The sequence below is a fragment of the Nanorana parkeri genome, unplaced genomic scaffold, assembly GCF_000935625.1.
Source record: "Nanorana parkeri isolate BGI_ZX_2015 unplaced genomic scaffold, ASM93562v1 scaffold587, whole genome shotgun sequence".
Taxonomy (NCBI): Eukaryota; Metazoa; Chordata; class Amphibia; order Anura; family Dicroglossidae; genus Nanorana; species Nanorana parkeri.
In genome coordinates, this window is record NW_017306855.1 from 917,681 (window position 1) to 941,547 (window position 23,867).

The following is a 23,867-nucleotide window of genomic DNA, read 5'->3' on the forward strand; positions in this document are numbered from 1 at the left end:
GGAGTGACCCCCATGACTAGAAGAGGAGTCTGTATCACAAGAATGGCGAGCCAAAAATTACAAATCCTTTGACCGGTAAAGCTGGTCATACATTGTATAAATTTCCCCGGTTCTTGATGAGCCAGCTGAAATGAATTCAGTGGGTGGCCCTGTTGGCACACTTCCGTACGGCATCTATCGGTCAGAAAATTGAAAGAGCCGGTCTGAGGGCTTGTGTACACCAGCAGCCTCGGTCAACTACACGGCTGCTGGTGTGCGTGTGCCCGTACAGTCACGATGCGCTCGATCAAGCCGCATTGCACAGTTTCTTGGGTTTCTGGTTCTGTGGGCTCAACGTGGTACGATCTGGTGATACCGTGTCTGACTGTGGTGCTTGCTGTACTTTTTTTTTTAGGCACACACCACCGGAAGGCAGTGGTGTGAGCTGTCGCCATCCATGACAAGACAAACTGCCTTGTTTTGCATTTGGGCTGCACTGGAAAAATGGCCACAGCAATCTGAATGCAGACGGTGTGAACAAGCCCTGACATTTTTCAGGTGAACAGTGACAGCAGCCAATCAACAGCTGTCAGAATACAGTAGACGAGCAGGAGATTCGTCCATCCATGCTAAACAGGAATCGGTCATGTTTTTTTAGTTCAGCCTGCAGGTTGAATGAAAGAAATATAAAATAGTACATGACTGGCCATACACTAGTTATAGAGTGATTGAGAAAAAAAAACGTTGGATTCCCCCATCCAAGCTAAACAGTGTAAATGGGAAATCCCCCCTTACAGCTATTGTGTATTGACAGCTGCTACCAGCGGCTGTCAGAATACGGGAAGAGTGACGGCAGCTGATTACTTGTGAGCAGCTTAATGTGACACTTGACTCAGGAGGTTAAATCTATAAAATACATTCAATCAACTTAAATATTAACAAAAATGTATCTTATTTGTGTATCACTCGGCTGTAGATCCTCAAATCATCTCTGAATTGGTGCTGACACTGTCCTTCCTTCTGGAGCACACAGGGTTCTGTTCGCCATGGTCCCTGTGTATGTTTAAAAGCAGCCAACGCTCCAAGCTCGCACTTGTGATGGACTACAATCTCACAGTTAGTTTACTAATTTGTATAAAGATTGTAGTTTATCACAGGAGTGAGCTTGGAGTGGTGACTACTTTACAACACACACAGGGACCATGGGGAACAAAAGTAGCCACCCTCCAGAAGGAAGGACAGTGGCAGCACCAATTTAGAGATGATTTGAGGATCTACAGCCGAGTGATACACAAATAAGATTCAGATTTGCGAATAGTTAAGGTACGTGAATGTATTCTTAAGATTTACCTCCTGAGTTTAGGGTCACTTTAAATCTATATGCGTTTCACACCTTCATTTAGCTGCTTGCCTGGAAATCCAGGCTATGATCAATAGTCAATCTAAATGCTGCTTAGACACAGACAAGCTGACATCTCCCATGTCCTAATTATTTCTTCCTTACTCTGAAAAAACAAACACTCTATGTAGTACATTGATTTACAGCTAATAATTCATCACTTTTTTTGCTGTATTAGTGCTGTTTGTTTACATCTCCTGATGATTTCCTCCTACCTGCTGTTAGTCTTCAGGATGAAGATGGAAGGCAGCCTATCTGCCGAGCTGGACATTATTCATAGCAATTTACTGATCCTTGCTGCTAATTCCCTAATATGCCTTCCAGGGTGAGTGGGTGATTCCTGTGCATATCATCTAGCCTGATATATAGAGTGCCTTCCATCTTTATCCTGAAGACAGCCAGTGGGGGGATGTCACCAAGAGAGATGTACACAGGGCTAATACAGCTTGCCCTTAAAGAAAAAAAAAGTTTTAGGAGGCAAGAAAAGTAATGAATTACAATTAGGGATTTGCTTCAAACAATTTAACCGTTTCAAAGCCTGTCCAGTGACAGTAATTGTACTTTCAGAGAGTGCATATTAAAAGGGAACTGTTATGTGCCTAGCCTCCTTCTCCTGCAGGTGGCGATATACCCTACCATTCAGGATCTACGATCTGTTGCCCTGTGTCCTTCAATGAGCGGGAGAGAAACTCCCCCATCCACACTAATAGCATGAATAGGGGATTCCATACCTCCTCCAAGCTGGGCTATTGTATCCAACTGTTCAGCTGAGAATCTTCAGGCGGCTCCTACCACAAAAGTCAATTACAAAAAGAACCTATATCGAACAGAGGGGTACCAATGGGGCCCACAAACTGCATTTCAGCCGAGTCAGCAACTCAACCAAAATTCCAGCAGTGTATGATCAGCTTTACTTGCCAAGTTCTGTAAACTAGAGAAAATGTTACTGCCCAGTGTGATCCTCAGGCTCCGTGTTTGCAATCACTCATGCCGTCATATATTATAGCGGACACACCTTCTAAACAAATGTGGGCCTAAATGATGAGGCCAAAGATCATATCAAAGGAAATTAAGCATGTACTCATGTTAGAAAACAACATTAGTTAATCATTCATTTCTCCAATCAGCCGACAAGCTTTAGAACTCTATTACAGCTGTGTTTTTAGTCAAACTTACCGATTTAACACTCCATTGGAGATGAGTGCCTCCTTAGGGTGGAAATACTTGTAGTAAACATTCCGTACAACAGAATCTTTAATTAAAAAAAAAAAAAAGAAAGCGAGGACAATTATTTGTAGATCAAGTCATACAACTTGTTTGGGAGTGGAGAAGGTATGGATCCTCTGCCAAGTTTTTATTGCTGTCGGATTACCCATTGGTGAGATTTGGCACCACTTCCTGTCTATGTGACAGGTGTCATACAGTAAAGAAGAACAAACCAATCTGTTTAACTACTCAGGTTAAAAACGATATACTTTTGCAAAAACCCGGTAAACCCGTTTTTTCTGGCTTGCTTTTCTTTTTTACATGTTCCAATCCCCCCGACCTCCAATCAAGCTTACATCATCTAAGTGAGAATGACGTGCGCTGTTCCCCGTCACATATCCCAGGAGGCATTACTTCCATACAGCGGACAGAGGAAGAATGGCCTTGCAGCGCATCAACAGAGGCCAGCTGTCTGAACTCAAGCCGAGTACGCACTGTTATATTTTTTTTATTCAGTCTCACAGGTTAAATGGAAAAAAAAAAAAAGACAGATTCTTCTATCCATGCTGGTAGTCTGAATGAACGAATCTCTCGCTGTGTACATTGTATTCTGACAGCAGCACTGGCCGCTGTCAGAATACCCAAACAGTGGTTGCAGCACATTGGCGGCGAGCATTCATCGGCCTGTGATTTTCCATCATGCCCCCTTGACAAAAGTCGATTTAATGGAGGGAATAGGGCGATCAACGGATTGCATTTCAGACTATTCGTGCTGAATGGGCCCAAATTCGCTCCATGTGTACCCAGGGTTAGAAGAGACAGCTGGCTCACAATAACATCAGGGAAGAAGATGCCACCGTAATACCTGGAATGTGAACTACAGCAAGACAGCTCTGGATTCGCTGGGCGAGGGAGGGAGTATAAGGCCCATTTCACATTGTCTGATCAGGAGGGAACACTTGCACAGATCTCCTGCTGATCAGTAAAGCGGTCACCATTGTGACATGCATGCAGGCCCGGATTTCCCACAAGGCCACCGAGGCCCGGCCTCGGGGCGGCAGCGGTGACCTTGTGGGGAAGTTGCGGGCACCGATGTAAGGTGTCCCGGCGGCGGGCCGTAGTGTGGGGCCGCGGTCCAATCACGACGGGGTGGGCCGAGGCTCCGCCCACCAGCTCTGTAGTGTGCGGCCGCCGGCCAATCACAGGGAAAAAAAATGTAAATTGATTTTTTTTTTAAAAATGTAAGAAAAATGTAAAGAAAAATAATATTAAAGTAATTAACCACTTCAAGACCAGGTGTTTAGACCCCCTTCCTGGCCAGGCCATTTTTCAGTATTCAGCGCTGCGATACTTTGACTGACGTTTATTCCGTCATGCAACGCTGTACTGAAATTAATTTTATACAATTTTTTGGGGACAGATAGAGCTTTCTTTAGTCCATCCAGTTTTTTGTTTTGTCTTGCAATGGAGAAAAATACTGAAATGAATAGACCCATGTTGGTCTTTGGAGAATGGAATATAAATGGACTTGTGTCTCAGATTGCCCCGGATCTGGCATGATCAGGTCCGTCAAAACAGAACTCCATCCATTTGTTTTTCCGGATCTGGCTGTAACTGATGTAAACGGACACATGCCCATTTAAATCCAGCTGCCCATAGACTAACATTGGGATTCCGATCAGGTCCATCTGAAAAACTGAAAAGGTGGGAAATGATCGGAAATCCCGTGTGAAAGGGATCTTAGAATTGAGGACAACTCAGTATTAGGTTAAAGGGGATATAGAAAATATAAATGGGAGGTAAATTTATTTTTTTAAAGTACAGCCATATACCAGAAGCGAGACTCTAATAAGCTCACAGACAAAAAACAAAGTCCTCTGTCAGGATTTGATTGTTGTTTTTGTCCCACTGAGGGAGATTTCCCGCCACTTCCTGTCCAGGTAACGAGTATTGAAAGGAAAGGTAGAGAAGACAGGTCTCTTTTATGAGGATAAAGAAAGCATTTAAAACCGAACAGCAATTCTAAGCCTTTCACACCCTATCCAAAACTAAAAGAACCATGTTCGGCTGAAGTTGGGCTTTAAAGGAGAACTCCGGGCAAAACTTTTATTAACCCTTGCAGTGGGGCCACCCCCGCACTGTAAGGGCTAACTGCTCATTTTCGTACAAAAATAAAGTTATACTCACCTGAAATCGGCTTCTGAAGCGGTCTAAGAATCCTCAAGTCATCACGTCCAATACACTGTGTATAGGACATGAGGAAGCTGAGAGACATGCCATTGCTGCAGTGTAAGAGGAGATAGGCTGAAGGGAGTGCTGTGACAGCTGGCCAGCAACAAGGTTTGGGTGAGTTAAATTCTTGCATTTTAGACCCTAGGTAAAAATGAGCAGTTAACCCCCCGATGCAAGGGTTAAAAAAGATTTGATCTGTTTTAAACAACCATGTGATCAATAAAAAGCATACCTTTATCTCCAATAAACCAGAACCAAACAAAAATAAACAGTACATAGGGACTAAAAATCATAAGCATCAACATTTTGTTTATGCTTTGCCTGGTTGGCTTGTTCAAGTGAAAATGACACCAGAGCGATTCCTTTGAGTGGCAATCATCTGAAAAGACGCAGGGGGGAAAATGATCTATTGAGCAATCCCTTGCTGAAACGCTTACAACTTACCTACCCTTTGCATCATTTTCATTCAGTGCTGTGAAACAGGGGCGAGAAATAATTGATATTCACTTGAGTAGATCAGGTGGACGTGTATAACCAGCATCCTCCCGATCTTTATTTCGCTGACCCCATTGTACACAAAGATTTTCATTGCTAACAAGCATAAGCATGAGCTTTGCTGATTGGAGAGCTGTAGCTATGTCTCAGCAGGGGGAGAATCAGTCCTCTGCAGTGGGACCGCTGCTTCCACAGAGAGCAAGGATCCTTTTCTGCAGCATGCTGGCAGGGAAAACAATCTTCTAAAGAAAACCAACTGTAAAAGGTGCTCATACACCTGCCGATTATCGTACGATAGTCGCAGGTGATCCCGCGGTCGTACGGTAATCGGCAGGTGTATGGGCAGCGCGCGACTGCATCTACTGTACGGTCACACGACTTTCGTTTTCCTAGCACGCTGGAAAACCTGCCGAAAATCGTACGATAGGTTGGTAGCATGCTCGGAAGACGAACGCCGCACAGGCCAGTGTGCGCAAGCGCACGCTGCCCGCTCAGCATTGCAGTCGTCGGCAAGCCCTCCCCTCAGCAGGGAGGTCTTGCGATGATCGCAAGTACGATCTGCCTGTCCAAGATGGGCAGGTCGTACGAAATTTTAATGACCTTACAACCAACGCACAACGAAAGTCGTGCGATGGTTGTAAAGTGTATGGCCAGCTTAAGACTTTGAACACTTTTGTTTGGATACACCTGGAATGTATTTAGCCGATTTAAACTGAAAGTTCAGTTGTGCTTTGACCTTACTAGCTTTGCTGTATTACATTTAAATAATTCTTGCCACACGAAAGTTAACAACGAGCAACTTACCTGTGTTCACCATGATGCCATACTCCTCCAACAAGAAGTTCACATTGGTGTCATATTTGGACTCTCCTCCTTCGCCCAGCATCACTAGAATGCAACCTCCTTTCTCCATGTACTGCTTCAGAGCTTCAAACTGTAGGATGAAAGTGAACAGTAAGCGAGCACCGAAAACCGACAACCTTTGCGTTGTCATGTGCTGTTGCTGGATGCGTTGTCATTGTTGGATGAGTTGTCCAGCACAGGAAAAATTCATAGACATGAAAAAAATACAATCAAAACTGGAGCAAACAGAATCAACAGTTGCCCATAGTAACCAATCAGCTTCTATCTCTCATTTTCCAAGTTTAACTGATCAAACTAAAAAGAGAAGCTGATTGGATACTATGGCCAACTGCTTCAGATTATGTCTGCTCCAGTCTTGATAAATTCCCCCCATGAGGGAATTTATCAGTTTACCTGCAAATAATAATGTCACCTTCCCACAAATCAGGATGTGGCAGATTATAAACAATGCCCAAAGTCAGATTATCAGGCAGTATAAGTACAGGTGGCACACGGTTCTTTTGCACTGATTTAAAATAGCCCACTTTTCTGGGTGTAAATTGAAACCAAATATATAATGTATGTCAATGGGACATGAAGGAGTTAGGTTCCAGGCCTCTCTCAAAACAAGGAATGGTTCCACATAGAAACTGGTGTAAACTGAAACCCAGTAAATAATGCAAGTCAGCAGAAAGTGAGGAAGTTCGGTTCCAAGCCTCTCTCATTGACATAAGTAACATAATACAGGTACGTTTTATTTCAAGCTCCTTGTGTGAGCTCGTGCAGCAGCTTTAAAAGGAGAACTATGAGGGGAGTGCTTTTCACTCACCTCATAGTTCTAACCGACCTGTGACAATGAGACTGTCACAGGTCGGCTCAGTAGATCGGGAGGTGAGCGAACACATACCGGCGTTCGCTCACCTCTCGATCCTGTCACGGCTCTCTGCCGTGACAGGGGAGGGGCTGGATTCCCCCCTCCCCGCTCCGATCCGCCAGCGCTGACTGGCGGAACGGACGGGGGAGGGGGCGGGTACAGCTGGCTCTGCCTCTAGATAGGCAGAGCCAGCCGTCATTCACGCAGCTGGGCGGATCCCGGCACAATTGTCGGGATCTGCTTCAGCTGCGGCGTCTCAGTATACCGCAAGCTACAGCTCGCGGTATACTGAGCCTACGGTGACGGGAGGACGCTAGTTTGTGTCCTTCTGTTACCCTAAGGAGAACTATGGGGAAAAGCCTTAACCCCATAGTTCTCCTTTAAATATAATGTATCTGTATTTTATTACTTATGTCAATTTTGAGAAAGGTCTGGAACACAACTCCCTCGCTTCCCACTGACTTACATTATATACTGGGTTTCTATATTCAACCATTCCTAACCCCAGCGTAAATTGAGAGCTACCTGTATTGTGATGACGGGTTCGTTTTGAATGCAAATCGAGAATCGCCTCAAAATAGCATGTTGCCCCTTAATATGTTAAGTGATATGAAAGAAACAACCAACTTACCTCTGCGGCTGTGAACTTCTCCCTGGGACCTGTGGTGATCCAGAGCTTCACACCCGTCATTTTCTCTGCAGTAATGTCATCTTTCAGACTGGAGTGAAGAAAGAGAAGGTAGAAGTGACCATGACAGCTTCACCCTGATGATTAGGACTCATTAGGTTTCATCAAGTCATAACCCTCCTTATGAAACTCACTGACCTATGCCAGAGCTCTGAGGAGGCTTAAAGCAGGACTCTGGGTAAAATTGTTATTAACCCTTGCAGTGGGGCTACCCCTGAACTGCAATTGTGAAGTGCTCTAGGTTCAAAAATAACAAAGATATACTCGCCTGATCCTCCAAGCCAGCTGGCTGTGACAGAACTCAGTCCTCAAATGAATGTGAATGCCATGCACCTCTCACACCAGAACGCATGGTAGGTGCGATTGCGTTGTACAGTGCTTTAAATCGCATGGGACTGTGTGATTAATGCACTGTGCTCGTGTAAACGGGCCCTCAAAACACTGAGATACACGCACAACCACAGACACAATCTCACACACACATACACACTCCAAAAACACCCAGTCTCCCTATATTACGAGAACTGGTGTGGATCCTCAGCCTGGGGTCCAATGTGGGCTGCTGTGCTGTGACTAAGCTTCATCCACTTGTACAGCTCCCTTGCAAACCCTGTAGAGGTGCTGGGAGCCAGAATGTGACGTCACTCCGGTCCAGGCACCTCTACAAGACACGTGAGGGAGCTGTAAGCAATGCACATATGGATGGACCTCCCTCGCAGCCATAACTCCATCCCATCCCACCTCAAGCTGACACTCGGCACCGGGCAGCATATTGTGAATGGCTGCTCGGTGTGAGAACTGACAGTGCTGTGCTGGGGGGAGACAGAGGAGCCTCTCGCCTAGAAAAGTGGAAGGCACATGGTGACCCACTGATCACGTGGTCGCGACCCACCTTTGGGTTACGACCCAGCAGTTGAGAACCAAGGTTTTAAACTATCCCACTTCCATGTCAGAAGCGAGCCATCCGGCCGTTAAATGACACCAGCCGGATGGCAAGCGGTTAATTTAGGTAACAGCATGTATATTGCAGATCTATATTTTGGGCGTTTGGGGGAAGAATTCAAAGTGAAACAAATCTGGAGACATTTACTGGAACGTTTCCCAACAACATTTCTGTACGACTTTGGCCCTGGAACACAATGCAGTAACATGTTGAAGGGAATTCATCAAAACTGGAGCAGACAAAAATCTGGAGCAGCTGTGCATGGCGACCAATCAGCTTCTTCCTTTCATTTTCAAATCTTAGACCCCGTTCACATTGAGCGATTTATCGCGCGGTAATTCCCGCGATATCGCGGCAAATTACCGCGCGATATCGCGCTCCAATGCAATCCAATGGGGCAAAGGGTCCTGCTGTCGCGGGTCGTGTGTCGCTACAGCAGGACCCTTTTTGGAGCGGATTTAGCCGCGATTCAAGCTTGCTCAATGCAAGCTTGAACGCGACATCGCGCAGCAAATCTCGCGATGTCGCGCAAATATGCAAATCGCGCGACAAACGCGCGATTTGCATATCGCGCAGTGGGAACGGGGCCTAAACTGAACAAACTGAAGAGAGAAGCTGATTGGTCGCCATGCACAGCTGCTCCAAATTTTGTCTGCTCCAGTTGTGATAACTTCCCCCGTTATGTCTTCCAGATTGAAGCTGTCACCTTTGTATTTTCCAAGTGCTCCTCAGTCTTTTCTGGAAAGATTTGTAGCCTCCGGCCTCATTCTTCGACACATTGAATAAAATGGTGTTTCTGTTTTCATTATCAGATGGAACCTGAAACAAACAAATAGAAAAGGGAAATAAAAACAAACGGCAAAGTTATTTACTCAAAATCCCAAACAACAAATATTTATGCAGAAAAACACTGGAGGGTTTATGGGTTGTTCACACCAAATGCTGACCAGATCTGCATGAGTTTCTTCACACGCAGTGCAGTGCGTTTTGCCGCGTATTTTAGGCCTTGTTCACACCAAATGCAGAGCAGATCCGGTCAGGTTTCTGCACACGCACGCTAGACGCGTTTGGAGCTCTTTTTGGTTAAAAAAAACAAAATGTTTTTTTTTTAAAGTTTAAAATGGGCTTTCAGTGTGTTCCAGGCATTGGCATGCGTTTTTGATGCGTTCCAGAGCAGGTAAAATAGGGCTTGCTGCAGTTTTTTCACCTGCTCTGGATCTGCTCTGCAACTGCATGCTGCGATGTGAACTGGAGCAAAAAATACCATTGGAATACATTGGACGCAGTTTTGATCCGGTCTGCACCTGTCCTGCTCTGCATCTCCTCCGCGCTTGGTGTGAACAAGCCCTAATGGGCTTTGAGGGCCTGTTCACATGATATCAGGTCCTGATCAGGTGCGGATCTGCAGACGCGGTGCTACTGATGCAGTGCGTTTTTAATGCGTTGCAATTTTAAAAAAAAGTTGGAGTGGGGCTGTCAGTATGTTGGCTGCAGTGTAGTGCGTTTTTGACGCGTTTTGCGTTTCCGGTCCGTTTCCTGACCGGACAAAATGTGACATGCAGTATTTCTTCTGTCGTAACCTGAACGGACTGCGCACGTGAGATCTGTAGCCCTTAAAACACATAGGGATACATTGGGACGCGTTTTTAGTGCAGGAGCGTACGGATCAGGTCAGCACGGAAAACGGACGTCGTGTGAACAGGCCCTAAGTGCTGGTTCACACCTGGGCGTTTTTCAGCGCTGAAAAACGCTCAACATTAAAAATCCCATGCATTCCTATGGGCCTGGTTCACAACTGGGCGTATTTCAGCGTGTTTTGTCACGCTGAAAAACGCTCTACGTGCGAAAAAGTACATTGGCAGATTTCAGCGCTGTTTCTGACATAGACTTCAATGGAAACTCCCTTAAAAGGCGTTTGCACGCTTTTGTGTTAAAAAAAACGCGCGTTTATCAGAGGCAAACAGGGCACACTCTGGGGACTGTCAGGCACACTTTGCTGCATCATGGAGGACTCAGCACTGTGTGGCCTTGTGGATACAGAGACTGTTATCCGCATGGTGCAGGAAAAGCCATGCATATACGACCTGCAAGACGCAGGCTATACAAATAGGAGGACGAGGAAGCAGGCATGGTCAGAAATTGGCCAAAAAATCTGGGGTGATTGGGAAACTTTCAGTCCCATCATTAAAGAGGTCAACTATTGCTGCTATACGTCGCTGTTTGTATAGATCCATGTTAACGCGTCTCACCACACGCTCTACACTGTCAAACAAGGAAACTGGAAAAGGAAGTTATGTTTCTCAGGAAGTAGTTTTCATTGGACGGCTTCTAGTGATTTCAAAAACACGTGTAAAACGCGCGTTTCAATAAAACACAAAAACGCGCAGAAAAAAACGCAAGGAAAAAAACCGCCCAGGTGTGAACCCAGGCTAAGTGCGTTCCAGAGCAGGGAAAATAGGGCTTGCTGCAGTTTTTCCACATGCGCTGGAACTGAACGCTGCGGTTATAAGAGCCCAAAACCCCATTGGAATACATCAGACGCAGTTTTGATCCGGTCTGTAACTGCTCTGCTCCTGGAACGCGCTTGGTGTGAACAAGGCCTTATAAATTACACGGCATGTTCATTTGTTCTGTAGGAAAACAAATGTTATTAGCAAATGTTTGTTTTGTTTCCAGGTCCAATGTAGTATCAGAAAAATACAGCATTATGGCCTGTAGATGGAGCTAAGGAGTAAGGATGGGCTTGGGCGTGTTCGCAGCTCCACGTGCCGAGCCCGCCAGGAAGCTGACAGCGCGCAGCGCCAATCACAGGCACGGAGACATTTCCCGATCTCTGCAGCTGCGGACCAGGAAAATGTCTCAGTATCTGTGATTGGCGCTGCGCACTGTCAGCTTCCTGGCGGGCTCGGCACGTGGAGCTGCGAACACGCCCGAGCCCATCACTACTGAGGAGCAATGGAAAAAAAAGACTTCTCTCCTATGCATCTTAGCGCCACCTAGTGGCCATAATGCAATCTTTTTTGGATATTACATGCGGCTGCTGTGGGGCTGGACCAAAAATGTTGTAGACAAAAAAGTAAAATAAATTGGTAGTTTATATTGCATGGTGGTGGTGGGATTTGCAGGGAGCTAAAGGGGGTCTGGAGGTGAAGGTGGGCTTTAAAGCAGAACTCTGGGCAAATATAATCATAACCCTTGCCCAAGCCCATCCTTACTCCTCAGCTCCATCTACAGGCCATAATGCTGTATTTTTCTGATACTACATTGGACCTGGAAACAAAACAAAAGGGGCTAAGGCTATAATGTGTGTGCAGGAGATCTTCTAGGAGATTGTACAATCAGACTATAATGTGTGTGCAGGAGATTGTACAATCAAACTATAATGTGTGTGCAGGAGATCTTCCAGGAGATTGCACAATCACACTATAATGTGTGTGCAGGAGATCTTCCAGGAGATTGTACAGACAGACTATAATGTGTGTGGAGGAGATCTTCCAGGAGATTGTACAGACAATAATGTGTGTGCAGGAGATCTTCCAGGAGATTGTACAGACAGACTATAATGTGTGTGGAGGAGATATTTTAAGATATCGTACAATCAGATTTTAACTTGTGCATGGGCTTGATGCACACCGAGTTTGCCCAAGCCTGTGCAAAACTGTCATTGACACCCCCCCCAATCAGTTGCAGCCAGGGCATTCCCCACCCTGTTATGCATAGCTGTGGGGCAGGGAATGCCCCTGCCGCAACTGATTGGGCCAGGAGGGGGGTGTTTTTGAGGACAGTTTGGCACAACACACACATATCACTAGTGGCGAGCTTTAGCAATCATGCTGCCAGTGTCAATAGGATCACCTATATGGCCCTTAGGCTGATGTCACTGGGGCAATCTTGATACTAGTGACAAATTGTCACCATGGAGACCAGTCTCTATGGAATCTCTCCCTCCATAGCAACAGGTCGCTCTCCTTATTTGGCAGCACTGGGGGCTAGTCCTGTGCGACTCTTCCCCTGGCCATGTGTCACCCGTGTAGGGCTACAGATTAGGATACAAGGGCTGATCTGAGAATCCTGAAACACATTCTATTCTCCCAGCACAGAACACAGGAAACAAACTGTCACCCTGGTTGCTAAGGCAAGTGTTCTCCCTCCCCTGCTCGCGTATACACACCCCCAGTGACCGTCCCTTCCAATGCCATTTATCAAAGTATTCCAGTTCCGGCTGGTTATAGTGTGCCGTGGCCCCCCTATAATAGCCGTGGCTCTGCAGACAGCCCGCAGCCGTATTTACCTGTTTGCTGACCCCCATCTTTCTCCCGGAGCTGTCCCGTTGCATTATGGGCGCTGGTAACCAGGGGCAGCTCTTGCCTAGCAACCAAGTTCAGTCACGTGATGTGCGCCCCGCCGTTCTCTGTTCGGTCTGGGTGCTCGTTTCCCAACCGGGGTGGGCGGGGCTTAGCGGGGGTACAGCAAGAGCTCCCTCAGGGGTCCACGTACGGTGAAGCCCACCCTCAATCATCAGTGTACGCTCGCGGCGGACATCTTGGTGGAGGCAGAGGCCTTTTCACAGTTAGAAAATCCCAGCATTCCATTCACCAGGCACAGGAGTGACAGCCTGTCTCCAGCTGCAGGCTTTCCCATACAGGTCACTCAGTGACCACAGTGCTGACATCATGATAAGAACCCCTCATGCTCTCAACTCATATGAATTTATGTGCGCCTTCATCGAATTGACTCTTCTCCTCACTCTGCTGACTGTCCAGATCAGTATACCTGGAACTGATCATATCATGCACAATTTATCAGCACAGTATGGTAGACTCAACTGCCTTCAGCACTGTGCTCCCCCTTCTCTGGTGCTTATATCTTCATTCACAGGGCCGTTGATTGATCAAAAGTACGAACTTATCGAGTTGTGGGACCGCATGACTTCCGCTTTCCTCAGAACTACGATGTTTGCACACAAAACATGTTATGCACGAGCGCCATCCACGGCATTGCCCTATACACATAGACCACAGCAATAAAGTTATAAAAAGATCTAGGATGACAGTAAGCCAGCACGTTCTTTATCTCAGGTGCCCCACTGAAGCGGCAGCCATATTGAGTGGGGCACCGGAGATAAAGAACGTGCTGGCTTACGGTCATCCTAGATCATTTTATAGCTGTGGTCTATGTGTATAGGGCAATGCCGTGGATGGCGCTCGAGCACAACATGTTTTGTGTGCAAACATCGTAGTTCTGAGGAAACCGGAAGTCATGCGGTCCCACAACTCGATAAGTTCGCACTTTCGATACATCACCGTCCCTATAATGAGGCGGTTGCCTCAAACAGCATCTCATTGCGGGGCGCCACATCATCCCAGGTTGCTAAAAGCTCTTAGCAATCTGTGACGCCAAGCCCGCCAAGCTCCTGATAACCATTGACGTAAGTGAGACAGAGCCACGAACAGCGTGGTCTGGCGTAAAAAAAAACCCCCCCCCCAATCCTTCCTCAAACACAAATCAGTGCAACAACCATCCATGAGACCCCCCCCTTCCCCCATGTGACGAAAACTTTTGAGACATCTATTCAACCAAGTCTTCTTCCAGGTTTCGAGTGTTTTTGCCGCTTGATTGTCCTCCTTTTTACGAGTTTTGGGTGTGTGATCACTTGATTGGCCATCTTCTTCCAAGTTTTAAGTGTTTGGCCGCTTGATTGGACTTCTTCCATGTTTCGTGTGTTTGGCCGCTCGATTGGCAACCTTCTTCTGGGTTTCGTGTACTTGGCCGATTGATAGGCCATCTTCTTCCGGGTTTCGTGTGCTTGGCCGCTTGTTTGGACTTCTTCCAGGTTTCATGTGCTTGGCCGCTTGATTGGCCATCTTCTTCCGGGTTTCGTGTACTTGGCCGCTTGTTTAGCCATCTATTTCCAGGTTTTGCGTGCTTAGCCGCTTGATTGGCCATCTTCTTCCAGGTTGTGTGTACTTGGCCGCTTAATTGGCCACCTTCTTCTGGTTTTGTGTACTTGGCCGCTTGATTGGCAATCTTCTTCCAGGTTTCCAGTGTTTGGCCACTTGATTGGCAATCTTATTTTGGGTTTCCAGCGTTTGGCTGCCCAGTTGGCCATCTTATTCTCAGTTTTGAGTGTTTGGCCACTGCTTTCCATGCTGCCTGAAGTGATGCAATCTCCATTTCTTAAGACTACATAACCCATCATGCATTGCTTCCAGCAAGCACTGATAATGTTACATTGTTCAGACGTTGAGTTGTAGTTCAAACAGGAGGCTTAGTTAGGCCTCATTCACACACAACGCAAGCAAATCTGTATATTGCGATCATGCGCGTATATACGAGCGTCTATGCGCGTATATACGAGCGTCTATGCGCGTATATGCGTGCACTATATGCAATCCAAGAATGCATCACGCGTAATGGAATTTTAATGTGCTGTATGCATGTACACGCGTATGTGCGCGTAAATACGCAAAGATACGCTGCCCGGACGCATCTCTGTTCCATTCCGTTTTTGCGCATATATACGCTGCGCAAATATACGGCTCCATACGCGGCTGTGTGTATCTGATCATTGTCTTAGCTCGGCACATCTAGTTATTCATTTTCCACGTATACACACTCACAGTGGGTGTACATTCCAGTGCCTTGTAGCTGTTAGCTTGCTTATTGGCGCAGTTCATTCTTTATATTGTATTATGTGTGTATGGAGCCATTTATTTGCATATGTTGCATATGGTATAATACGTACGTACGCGCGTATATGCGCTGCAGTGTGAATGAGGCCTTAGAGTGGTGACACAAGGAAGCACATTCACAGGCCTGAGTGAGCTTGTGTCAGTGCATCCTATGGACATCTTCAATAAGTAGATTTACAGACTTCTAGATGGCTATTAGGAGTGGGATAGAGCTTATGGAAATTCAATATAGAAATACATCATTGACCATAGAGACCCTTTATTATAAAGATTCATGAAGGAGGTTGGTGACCATATAAAGACACTGGGTCTATTTCATTAATAAAAGCATAGAACGGGTGAATTCTGATGTCCCTGATAGTTGTCAGAGGGGGAGGCACATTTTATTTACCCCCACTGAGATAGGTGACCCCTGTGGTGTCTTTCCATGCTGCTAATCCCGATAACTCTCCATTACTTGAGCAGGAGGGGATCATTTCTGTTCATGATTTTGGCTCAGGTCATGTATTAATGGACAACCACCCTCATAGGTCTGTGTGTGGTCTTATGCAGGCTCACCTAATTCACTTTATAATGGCAGCTTATCCCAAAGACTCCATGACACCATTACCCCGGACTCCAGCGGTCCGACGTCATCATGTCTAATACAGGTCCATCGACTTGCATTAGACGTGAGGACTCAAAGCAACATTCCATAGCCAAAGCAGAGAGGTAGAGAGGTGAGTGCCGTCTGTCATGGAACTTCAAAGGTAAGTTTGTGACTTTTCCTGGAGTTCTATAATAAGTAAATATGAATACTGACATTATTCTTTAAATTAATCTATTGTCAAAAGAAGCCTACACCCAGGCCCGGATTTCCCACAAAGCCACCGAGGCCCGGCCTCTGTGCGGCAGAGCGTAGAGGGGTGGCAGCGGTGACCTTGTGGGAAAGTTTTCTGCAGCCAGGCTGTAGGGGGTGGAGCCTGCTGGGTCCCTCACACAGCTCTGCCCCCTAAAACAACAGACTGTGTCCCATGATAATCATCTCTCCCTAACCGCAGATAATCAGTGAATGCCCAAATACTTCCGAACAACTGCAGCCCCTACCAGCCTTTCATTGCTTTGTATAAGCCAGGAATAGGCAACCTCGGCACTCCAGCTGTAATGAAACTACAAATCCCATGATGCCTCTGACTCTGGCAGTCATGCCTGTAGATATCAGAGTGCCGTAATGCCTCCTGGGACTTGTAATTCCACAAAAGTTGGAGTGCCAAGGTTGACTACCCCTGACATTGGCTATTTGACAGCAACTGTTTGCACACTTCTGTTATTCTGGCTGCCGGATGTTGCAGATCCTTGCCACTAGAATTCGCCAGTAGCCCTAAACGTGGGCATGAATGAGGTCTAAATGTGGTGGTTTTACTTATGTTGTGTCAAACTGAAGGCAGCGTCACTTGTATGCCCGCTCACTTCCAGGAAGACGGAGTCGGGATGGGTGATTTTAGATTTCTACCTCTGTCCTTTATTGAGAAAAGTTCTCACAACCTGTCAATTCGATGCAGTCACCACTCGTCTTCACTGACAGCAGCTGGCACGCCTGGGTTAGGCGGGCACACATTGTCTCACTTCTCCGCCTCTCTCATTGGGTAGTTGCAGTGAGCAAGTAAACATGGCGAACAGCAATATACCTTTACAATAAACTCCTGCGTCTACCTAGAGTTAAATGAGCTGCCCGCACGCTTCTTCCTGCAGCAACATGCGAATGGGGCCTAAACAGGAATCTCTTCTTTTTTTTGTTGCTCAGCCCATAGGCTGTTTAAACATTTCTTTGTGTGGGAGAAATATTTATTTGTTGTTTTTTGCGTCCGAGGCAAGAACAAAAACATGTTGTCCCCCCCCCGGCAGGGGTGTGGCGTCATGTGACGTCATGCGCCCTGCCTTCAGGATGTTTTTTTATTTATTTTTCATTTCTTATTTTGTAACATTTTTTATTTGGTTTTTATTTTTTTTTACTGTTGGAGGCGGAGGGGTGGGGGGGGGCTTTGGGGAAATATTAGGGGTCTAAACAGCCCCCTAATATTTCCCTTTTAAAATAGAAAAAGGAATTGAGTCCTCAATCTCTTTTTCTGCAGCAGAGGCTTCCCATTCATTCAGAAAATATTTACTATCATCCAGTTTCTGAATGGGGAGAATCCTCTGGACAGAGTGCTACTACTCATTCAGAAACTCATGAATGAGCAGGAAGTGATGTAAAGCACTTCCTGTTCATTCATAACTGGGGACACATAGTACTATGTGTCCCCAGTTATTTTACAAACACTGGAGTAATCAGCTGATCGCTCCAGTATTTGGTCTACACAGAGGATCGGTAAATATCACTGCCCGGCCATGCACAGAGGGGCAGCACAGCCACTTCAGGATGGCCGAGCAGTGAGGAGAGAGAGAGCCGCTGGCCGTCAGATCCTGGCCGAGCGGCTCGATCTCTCCTCACTGCTCGGCCAACCCCCCCCCCATCCACCTGCGCCCAAAGCGAATGCCTCAGTCGCCTCGTCCTAGCTACGGCCCCAGCCAGTGGCAAATAACATATCATAATGTATGAGGTGCAGTGCTATAGCTACTATTAGCTGGCCTATGACCCTGGGAGGCCTTGTTCTGACCCTCATTCATGGGAGACTTTCTGTTTACCCCGTATTGTCCAAATAGGAGCTGCATCCAGATGTCTTTATTACCCAGAGGAGACATGCGTTGTCTCCAGTTTGCAGTTTGTATAACACACAGGAAATTTACATTAGGATCTAAATATGTCAATGTGGGCTTCGAAAAGGTGTTGTCCATGGGGAGGCATTTTTTAGCCATATTCCAGGAAAACAGATATTACATGAGTGAAATACATACAGTATATGAGAGCTGTCAAAGGATTTCTATGTCTGTCCATCCAATCTTGTGAATTACACAGTTCCATCAAATAGAACATCCCTGTCTGGCAGGGCAGTAGACCTGATTTTCTATTCTGCAGGTAAGTAATACACAGATTAAATAAATTTATGGGAGCTGTTACCTGCCAAAGGATTTGTGTTTTTCTCAATCCGGTTCTGATCTACACAGCTCTGCCACACAGAAATGTTCTGTCAGGCAGGATAGGAGACCTGATTTTCCGTTGCTGCGGTTCAGTAACACTAACAGGTCTTGTTCCGTCCCCAGCATGTGAATGGACTGTGAAAGAAGAACAGCAGACAGAGCTCATCCTCATTTCACTCTGCTTTCTCCTCCTAGGAGAATGTCCATTGTTTGACAATGGGCACCATAGAGGATATGTGGGATTGGTACAATGGTACTTTGACTATGGACACCATAGAGGATATGTGGGATTGGTACAATGGCACTTTGACAATGGCACCATGGAGAATATGTGGGATTGGTACAATAGTACTTTGACAATAGATACCATGGAGGATATGTGGGATTGGTACAATGGCACTTTGACAATGGACTCCATGGAGAATATGCGGGATTGGTGCAATGGTACTTTGACAATGGCACCATGGAGAATATGTGGGATTGGTACAATGGCACTTTGACAATGGACACCATCGAGAATATGTGGGATTGGTACAATGGCACTTTGACAATGGACACCATGGAGGATATGTGGGATTGGTACAATGGTACTTTGACAATGGACAACATGGAGAATATGTGAGATTGGTACAATGGTACTTTGACTATGGACACCATAGAGAATATGTGGAATTGGTACAATGGTACTTTGACTATGGACACCATGGAGAATATGTGAGATTGGTACAATGGTACTTTGACTATGGACACCATAGAGAATATGTGGAATTGGTACAATGGTACTTTGACTATGGACACCATGGAGAATATGTGAGATTGGTACAATGGCACTTTGACAATGGACACCATGGAGAATATGTGGGGTTGGTACAATGACACTGACAAAATAAACCATTGTATTAAAAAGAGCTAACTAGTCCTGAGGTCTTCAGGACTGCTGTAGCAGATTCCATAGAGCTGGTAGGTGAGTAAAAAAAATAATAATAAACTTTTTCCATTAATGGATCCAGATCAAACAAATATACTTTGCTCGGCAAAGTACTTCTTTACATTTTTGCCCAAACACTTACAGTCATTATGTTTCCAAACACCTCCAACTCTCTCAGCTTGGCTTTCCTGAACCTCCTATCCAGTAGAAGACCACAAGGAAGAGCACAGTCTCCGGCAGTCGTCCATCTACTAGCTTACAGGAAGGAGGAGAGGGGAGCAGAGGAGTGGCTTGCCTTGCAGTGCCTGTGTGTTTCTAGGGATGCACCGATACCGATACTAGTATGGGTATTGGTGCCGATACTAAGAATTTTGGAGAGTACTCGTACTCGCGCCCGAATGCTCCGATACCTTCCCCGATATCGGAACTTCTGATCATAGGAAAATTTCCCCTGACCGGCAGTGCCATAAGGGAACATGGAGCTGGCTTCCCAGGCAATCAGGAAGCCAGGCGGTGAGTATTGACCCACCGTCTGGCTTCCTGATTGGCCGGGAAGCTGGCTCCATGCTAATTGGCTGGGAAGCTGGCTTTGCGGGTCATTACTCACTGCCCGGCAACCTGATTGGCCGGGAAGCCGGGTTGAAGCTGGTTTCCTGGCCAATCACAATCGAGCCAGCCGAAAAACATGGAGCCGGCTTCCCGGGCAATCAGGAAGTCGGACGGCATGTCATTACCCGTCACCCGGCTTCCTGTTTGCCCGGGAAGCCAGCTCCATGCCAGCGGAAGCACCGGAAAGCAAAATACTCGTACTCGATACCAAAAAAACCGGTATCGGTGCATCCCTAGTTTCTGGAGACATGCACAGCTTACTAGCACACACAAGGGTATCTCCCTAGGACCCTGCAAGGGAAAGGAGCCACCCTAAAACAAGATATCAGGGTGAGTGCTCAGGTGACCAGCTGATTCTGCAGTAAACTAAACCTTTTAAACATCAAGAAGCAGCATCCATTGTAAGTGATTTCATCAGCATTGGAAATAGCTTAAAAACCTTTTGACTTTAATATCATTTTAAACAGAGGAGCTCCACCACTGGACATTTTCCTTCTACTGAAGACATGTTTTCCACTCTTTTACTTGTCAAGGAAAATCTCAGAAATATAACAATGAACCACATAAGTAGCAAAGAGGATGAGTTGTATGGTTGCAATAATGGCAGTGAAGTCAACCTGGGAGCCGCTATCTTCTGTTAGTTATCTAGTACTTACTAAACTGATCAGCAAAGAATTTGAGCTTACAAACACTTCCTTCATCTCTGTTCATCAGTCCATATGATGGTTCGAGGTGGGTCTGTAGAGCACATGATGACATCAGAAGGACACCATGCACCAACTCTGAGGACTCTATCCTTCAATTCATCTGCAGATCGGAGTGTGACATTGTCGTTGGTTTATCCAAATTGAATTATTCATAGTCATAGAAAAAAAACTGTATCCAATATGATTTCAACTCAAAAAGTCATCATCGCTTTGCGCATAGGAGAAGCCATAAAAGGCATTTGAGCAACTGGAACTGCCGAGGCTCAGGTCGGGTGTGCGGCCAACAGAATTCGGCACGTCCTCCTGGGTGAATTCTGGATCAAAGTGTCGCAGATCAGCTGGACCAGCCTGCAAGGAGAAAAGTTGGACCATTTCAGTAAGCTGAACTTAATTTTTATTTAAAAATAATCCTCAATATCCACAAAGAATATAAATCCACTTTGTGTGCACCAAATGCCTTGCAAAAAGTTATTACTTTAACCTGTGCAAAGATCATAGCAGTGGGAGGGGCCCAACAGGTCTCCACCCACTGCAGACTGCCTGCAGAAAACTACAGATGAAGGCGGATACAAGACTAGTCACCCTGCACAAGGGGAGAGAGCAGCAGTGAGTGGTGTGTGTTCCTGAAACTGCTCCAGAGCTTGTGTTTTTTTCATCTATCCCAGCCCTCCTGGCTCCTTCCTGGGGAAGCCATGGAGGCCGGCGGGGCCTCTCCTGCTGGGAGCTCTCAGTCTCCTGGGCTGATGAGCGAGTTGCCTGCACCTGTGCAATCGGAAGCTGGAGATTAAAAGCGCCCTCTTTGCCCCGCATTAAAGACGGCCCTGGGGTACATTCATTGCTAAGTTTTATTGGAATATACAGGTGAAACTCGAATAATTAGAATATCGTGCAAAAGTAATGGCAGTAAGTGCTGCAAAAGGGGCCCAAACCAAGTACATATGCATGCTTGTACTTTTCAGAGGTCCGATATTGTTCTATGTACAATCCTTGTTTTATTGATTGCATGTAATAATCTACTTTTTTGAGATTGTGGATTTGGGATTCTTGGGGTTTTCATGAGCTGTAAGCCATAATCATCACAATTATATATTAGTTTCACCTTTTAAGTTGCATTAGTGAAATAAATGAACTTTGCACGATATTCTAATAATTTGAGTTTCACCTGTATGTATTGTCACCATATGGGTATTGATAAAGCCCCATTTTTTTCCATTGTCTAGTTAAGATATTTCAGGGGTGTAGTACCTATATTTAGGGGCAGGGTCTAGTATAATAATAATGATCACCAGGACAAAACGAGAGGGTGAATCTTCCTAGACGGAGCTGCAGGAGAGTAGACCGAGGAGGACCCCTGACATCATTGGTTGCTAGGACCGCTCAGCAGTTCTAGCAACCAATGACTGCAGAGGAGGACCTCTGATGTCATTGGTAGTGAGGACACCAGCTGTCCTAGCAACCAAGGACCAAAAAGAAATTAGTTTCAAATGTGGACCCATCACTGACCTGTGCTGGGCTTTTCCTTGGCAAGTGGTGCATCCACTCTGAGCCTGCCATGACAGAGCGCAGTATGGCGGACCAGACAGCCGCCAACCAAGGGCTGGATACAGGCCCTGGGCGGTAAAATACCCAGGTGTGGTCTAGTGGCAGGAATGCCATGCGAACGGCATTTGCCCAGTGTATGGCTGGGTGGAAGATTTATCAATCAGCCCCATAGTGTGTTGCGGCACATGCTTTGCCACAATGCAAGATAGTGTGCACAGGCACTAAGACCAAGTCTTTTCAAATAGCCCCTCCTTACCATCTTGTCTTGAATTGTATTGTGATTGTAATGTATTCCCTATATTGTAAAGCGCTGCGCAAACTGTTGGCGCTATATAAATCTTGTATTATAATACAGGTATTCCTCACTTAACGACCGAGTTCCGTTCCTACGACCAGGTCGTTAAACGGATTGGTCGTTAAGTGAGGAACTCTATACAGTACTATACTGCATTAGTACAGTACTGTATAGCGTTGCCGATGTACAGTACCGAACAGTGTACTGTACATCCGGCAATGGAAATACTTACCGAGACCTGCAGTGAAGATCGGGGGATGTCACTTCCGCCGGCGACCCGTCGCACTGACGCTGACGCGGAAGGTCGGAGGTCGATCGGCGGTCCGTCGTAAGTGCGAGTGGTCGCAAAACAGGTAAGTCGGTAAGTGAGGAACATCTGTAATAACAAAAATGAGTTTTATTAAATATTGCAGGATCACATTCACTCACCACGTTGGGGTTATAAGGAGGGGGAATCTTTTTCTGGTACAGGTCATCCCAGTTAATGTGACTGAAGAATACATGGTTCTTGATCTCCAGCTGCAGAACAGATAACACTTTTCATTAGAACAAGATACACATTATATGACATATTTGAGGTGTTACCACACTGGAAGCTCAACGCTCATGAATTATGTGAACGGTTCTTAGATATGACACCGGTTTACTTCTAATGTCACCAATTTGCCTTTTCTGTTCATACTGGATATGCTTCACTACACTAAGGTTGCCATTGTATTGCTGGTCTGTATACATCAGGAGCTTTCTTTTATATGCATGTATCATGCCATGATTTTATTCATGTTTTTTTTAAAATAATAACCAGTTCTTCCACAGCATGTGAATGTGTCTGTTTTTGCACCTTTACTTTCCCAATAGTATGACATGTGAAAGGTTTGCTTTATAGCAGACGCAATGATTATCCTCTACTTACCTTTTCGATGCTCCCTCTGCCTGGATCCACTGCCAGAACCCCTGAAATAGCTGGACATAGCATTCCCCTTCCTACAGCATCTCAGTGCATAGTGCATGAAGCCAGTTGCACGGCCTATCCTATCCTATCCTAGACAGCGGTCTGTTAAGGGGGGACCCCAGGCAAAAAAAGGACATGAACTTTCCCTCCCCTCCACATCAAGAGCCCCCTTCAGAGTTCCCCCCATCATATCAGACTGCCACCCCCCTTGATATTAGAAGCCCCTTTCACATCAGAAGCCATCCTTCACATTAGGAGCTTCCTTCTCATCAGAGTCCCCCCTTTCTCTTCAGGAGCCCCTCTTTCACATCAGAGACCCCCTTCACATCAGAGTCTTCTTTTCACATCAGGAGTCTCCTTCACTTCAGAGTCTTCCATTCACATCCAGAACCCCAACTTTACATCAGAAGCACATGAGAGACAACC

At 46.0% G+C, this 23,867-nt stretch overlaps 2 protein-coding genes across 3 annotated transcripts in view; both read right to left on the bottom strand.

Moving 5' to 3' along the window:
- Window positions 1-13,066, bottom strand: part of IFT52 (intraflagellar transport 52) — a 26,661-nt gene extending 13,595 nt beyond the window's left edge. Inside the window, exons 1-5 of the mRNA XM_018562615.1 lie at window positions 12,951-13,066; window positions 9,366-9,478; window positions 7,660-7,747; window positions 6,116-6,245; window positions 2,555-2,630 (exon numbers count right to left, since the gene is read on the bottom strand). Of these exons, the coding sequence (XP_018418117.1) occupies window positions 2,555-2,630; window positions 6,116-6,245; window positions 7,660-7,747; window positions 9,366-9,478; window positions 12,951-12,995 (452 nt within the window). The 5' untranslated portion in view covers window positions 12,996-13,066. The remainder of the gene's footprint in view (window positions 1-2,554; window positions 2,631-6,115; window positions 6,246-7,659; window positions 7,748-9,365; window positions 9,479-12,950) is intronic.
- A 7,535-nt stretch (window positions 13,067-20,601) lies between these two features.
- SGK2 (SGK2, serine/threonine kinase 2) overlaps window positions 20,602-23,867 on the bottom strand; it is a 33,586-nt gene continuing 30,320 nt past the window's right edge. For both annotated transcript variants that reach the window (XM_018562616.1, XM_018562617.1), the window contains 2 exons: window positions 22,919-23,008; window positions 20,602-21,000 (listed from right to left, as the gene is read on the bottom strand). In XM_018562616.1, coding sequence (XP_018418118.1) covers window positions 20,839-21,000; window positions 22,919-23,008 — 252 coding nt within the window. In that variant the 3' untranslated portion in view covers window positions 20,602-20,838. The remainder of the gene's footprint in view (window positions 21,001-22,918; window positions 23,009-23,867) is intronic.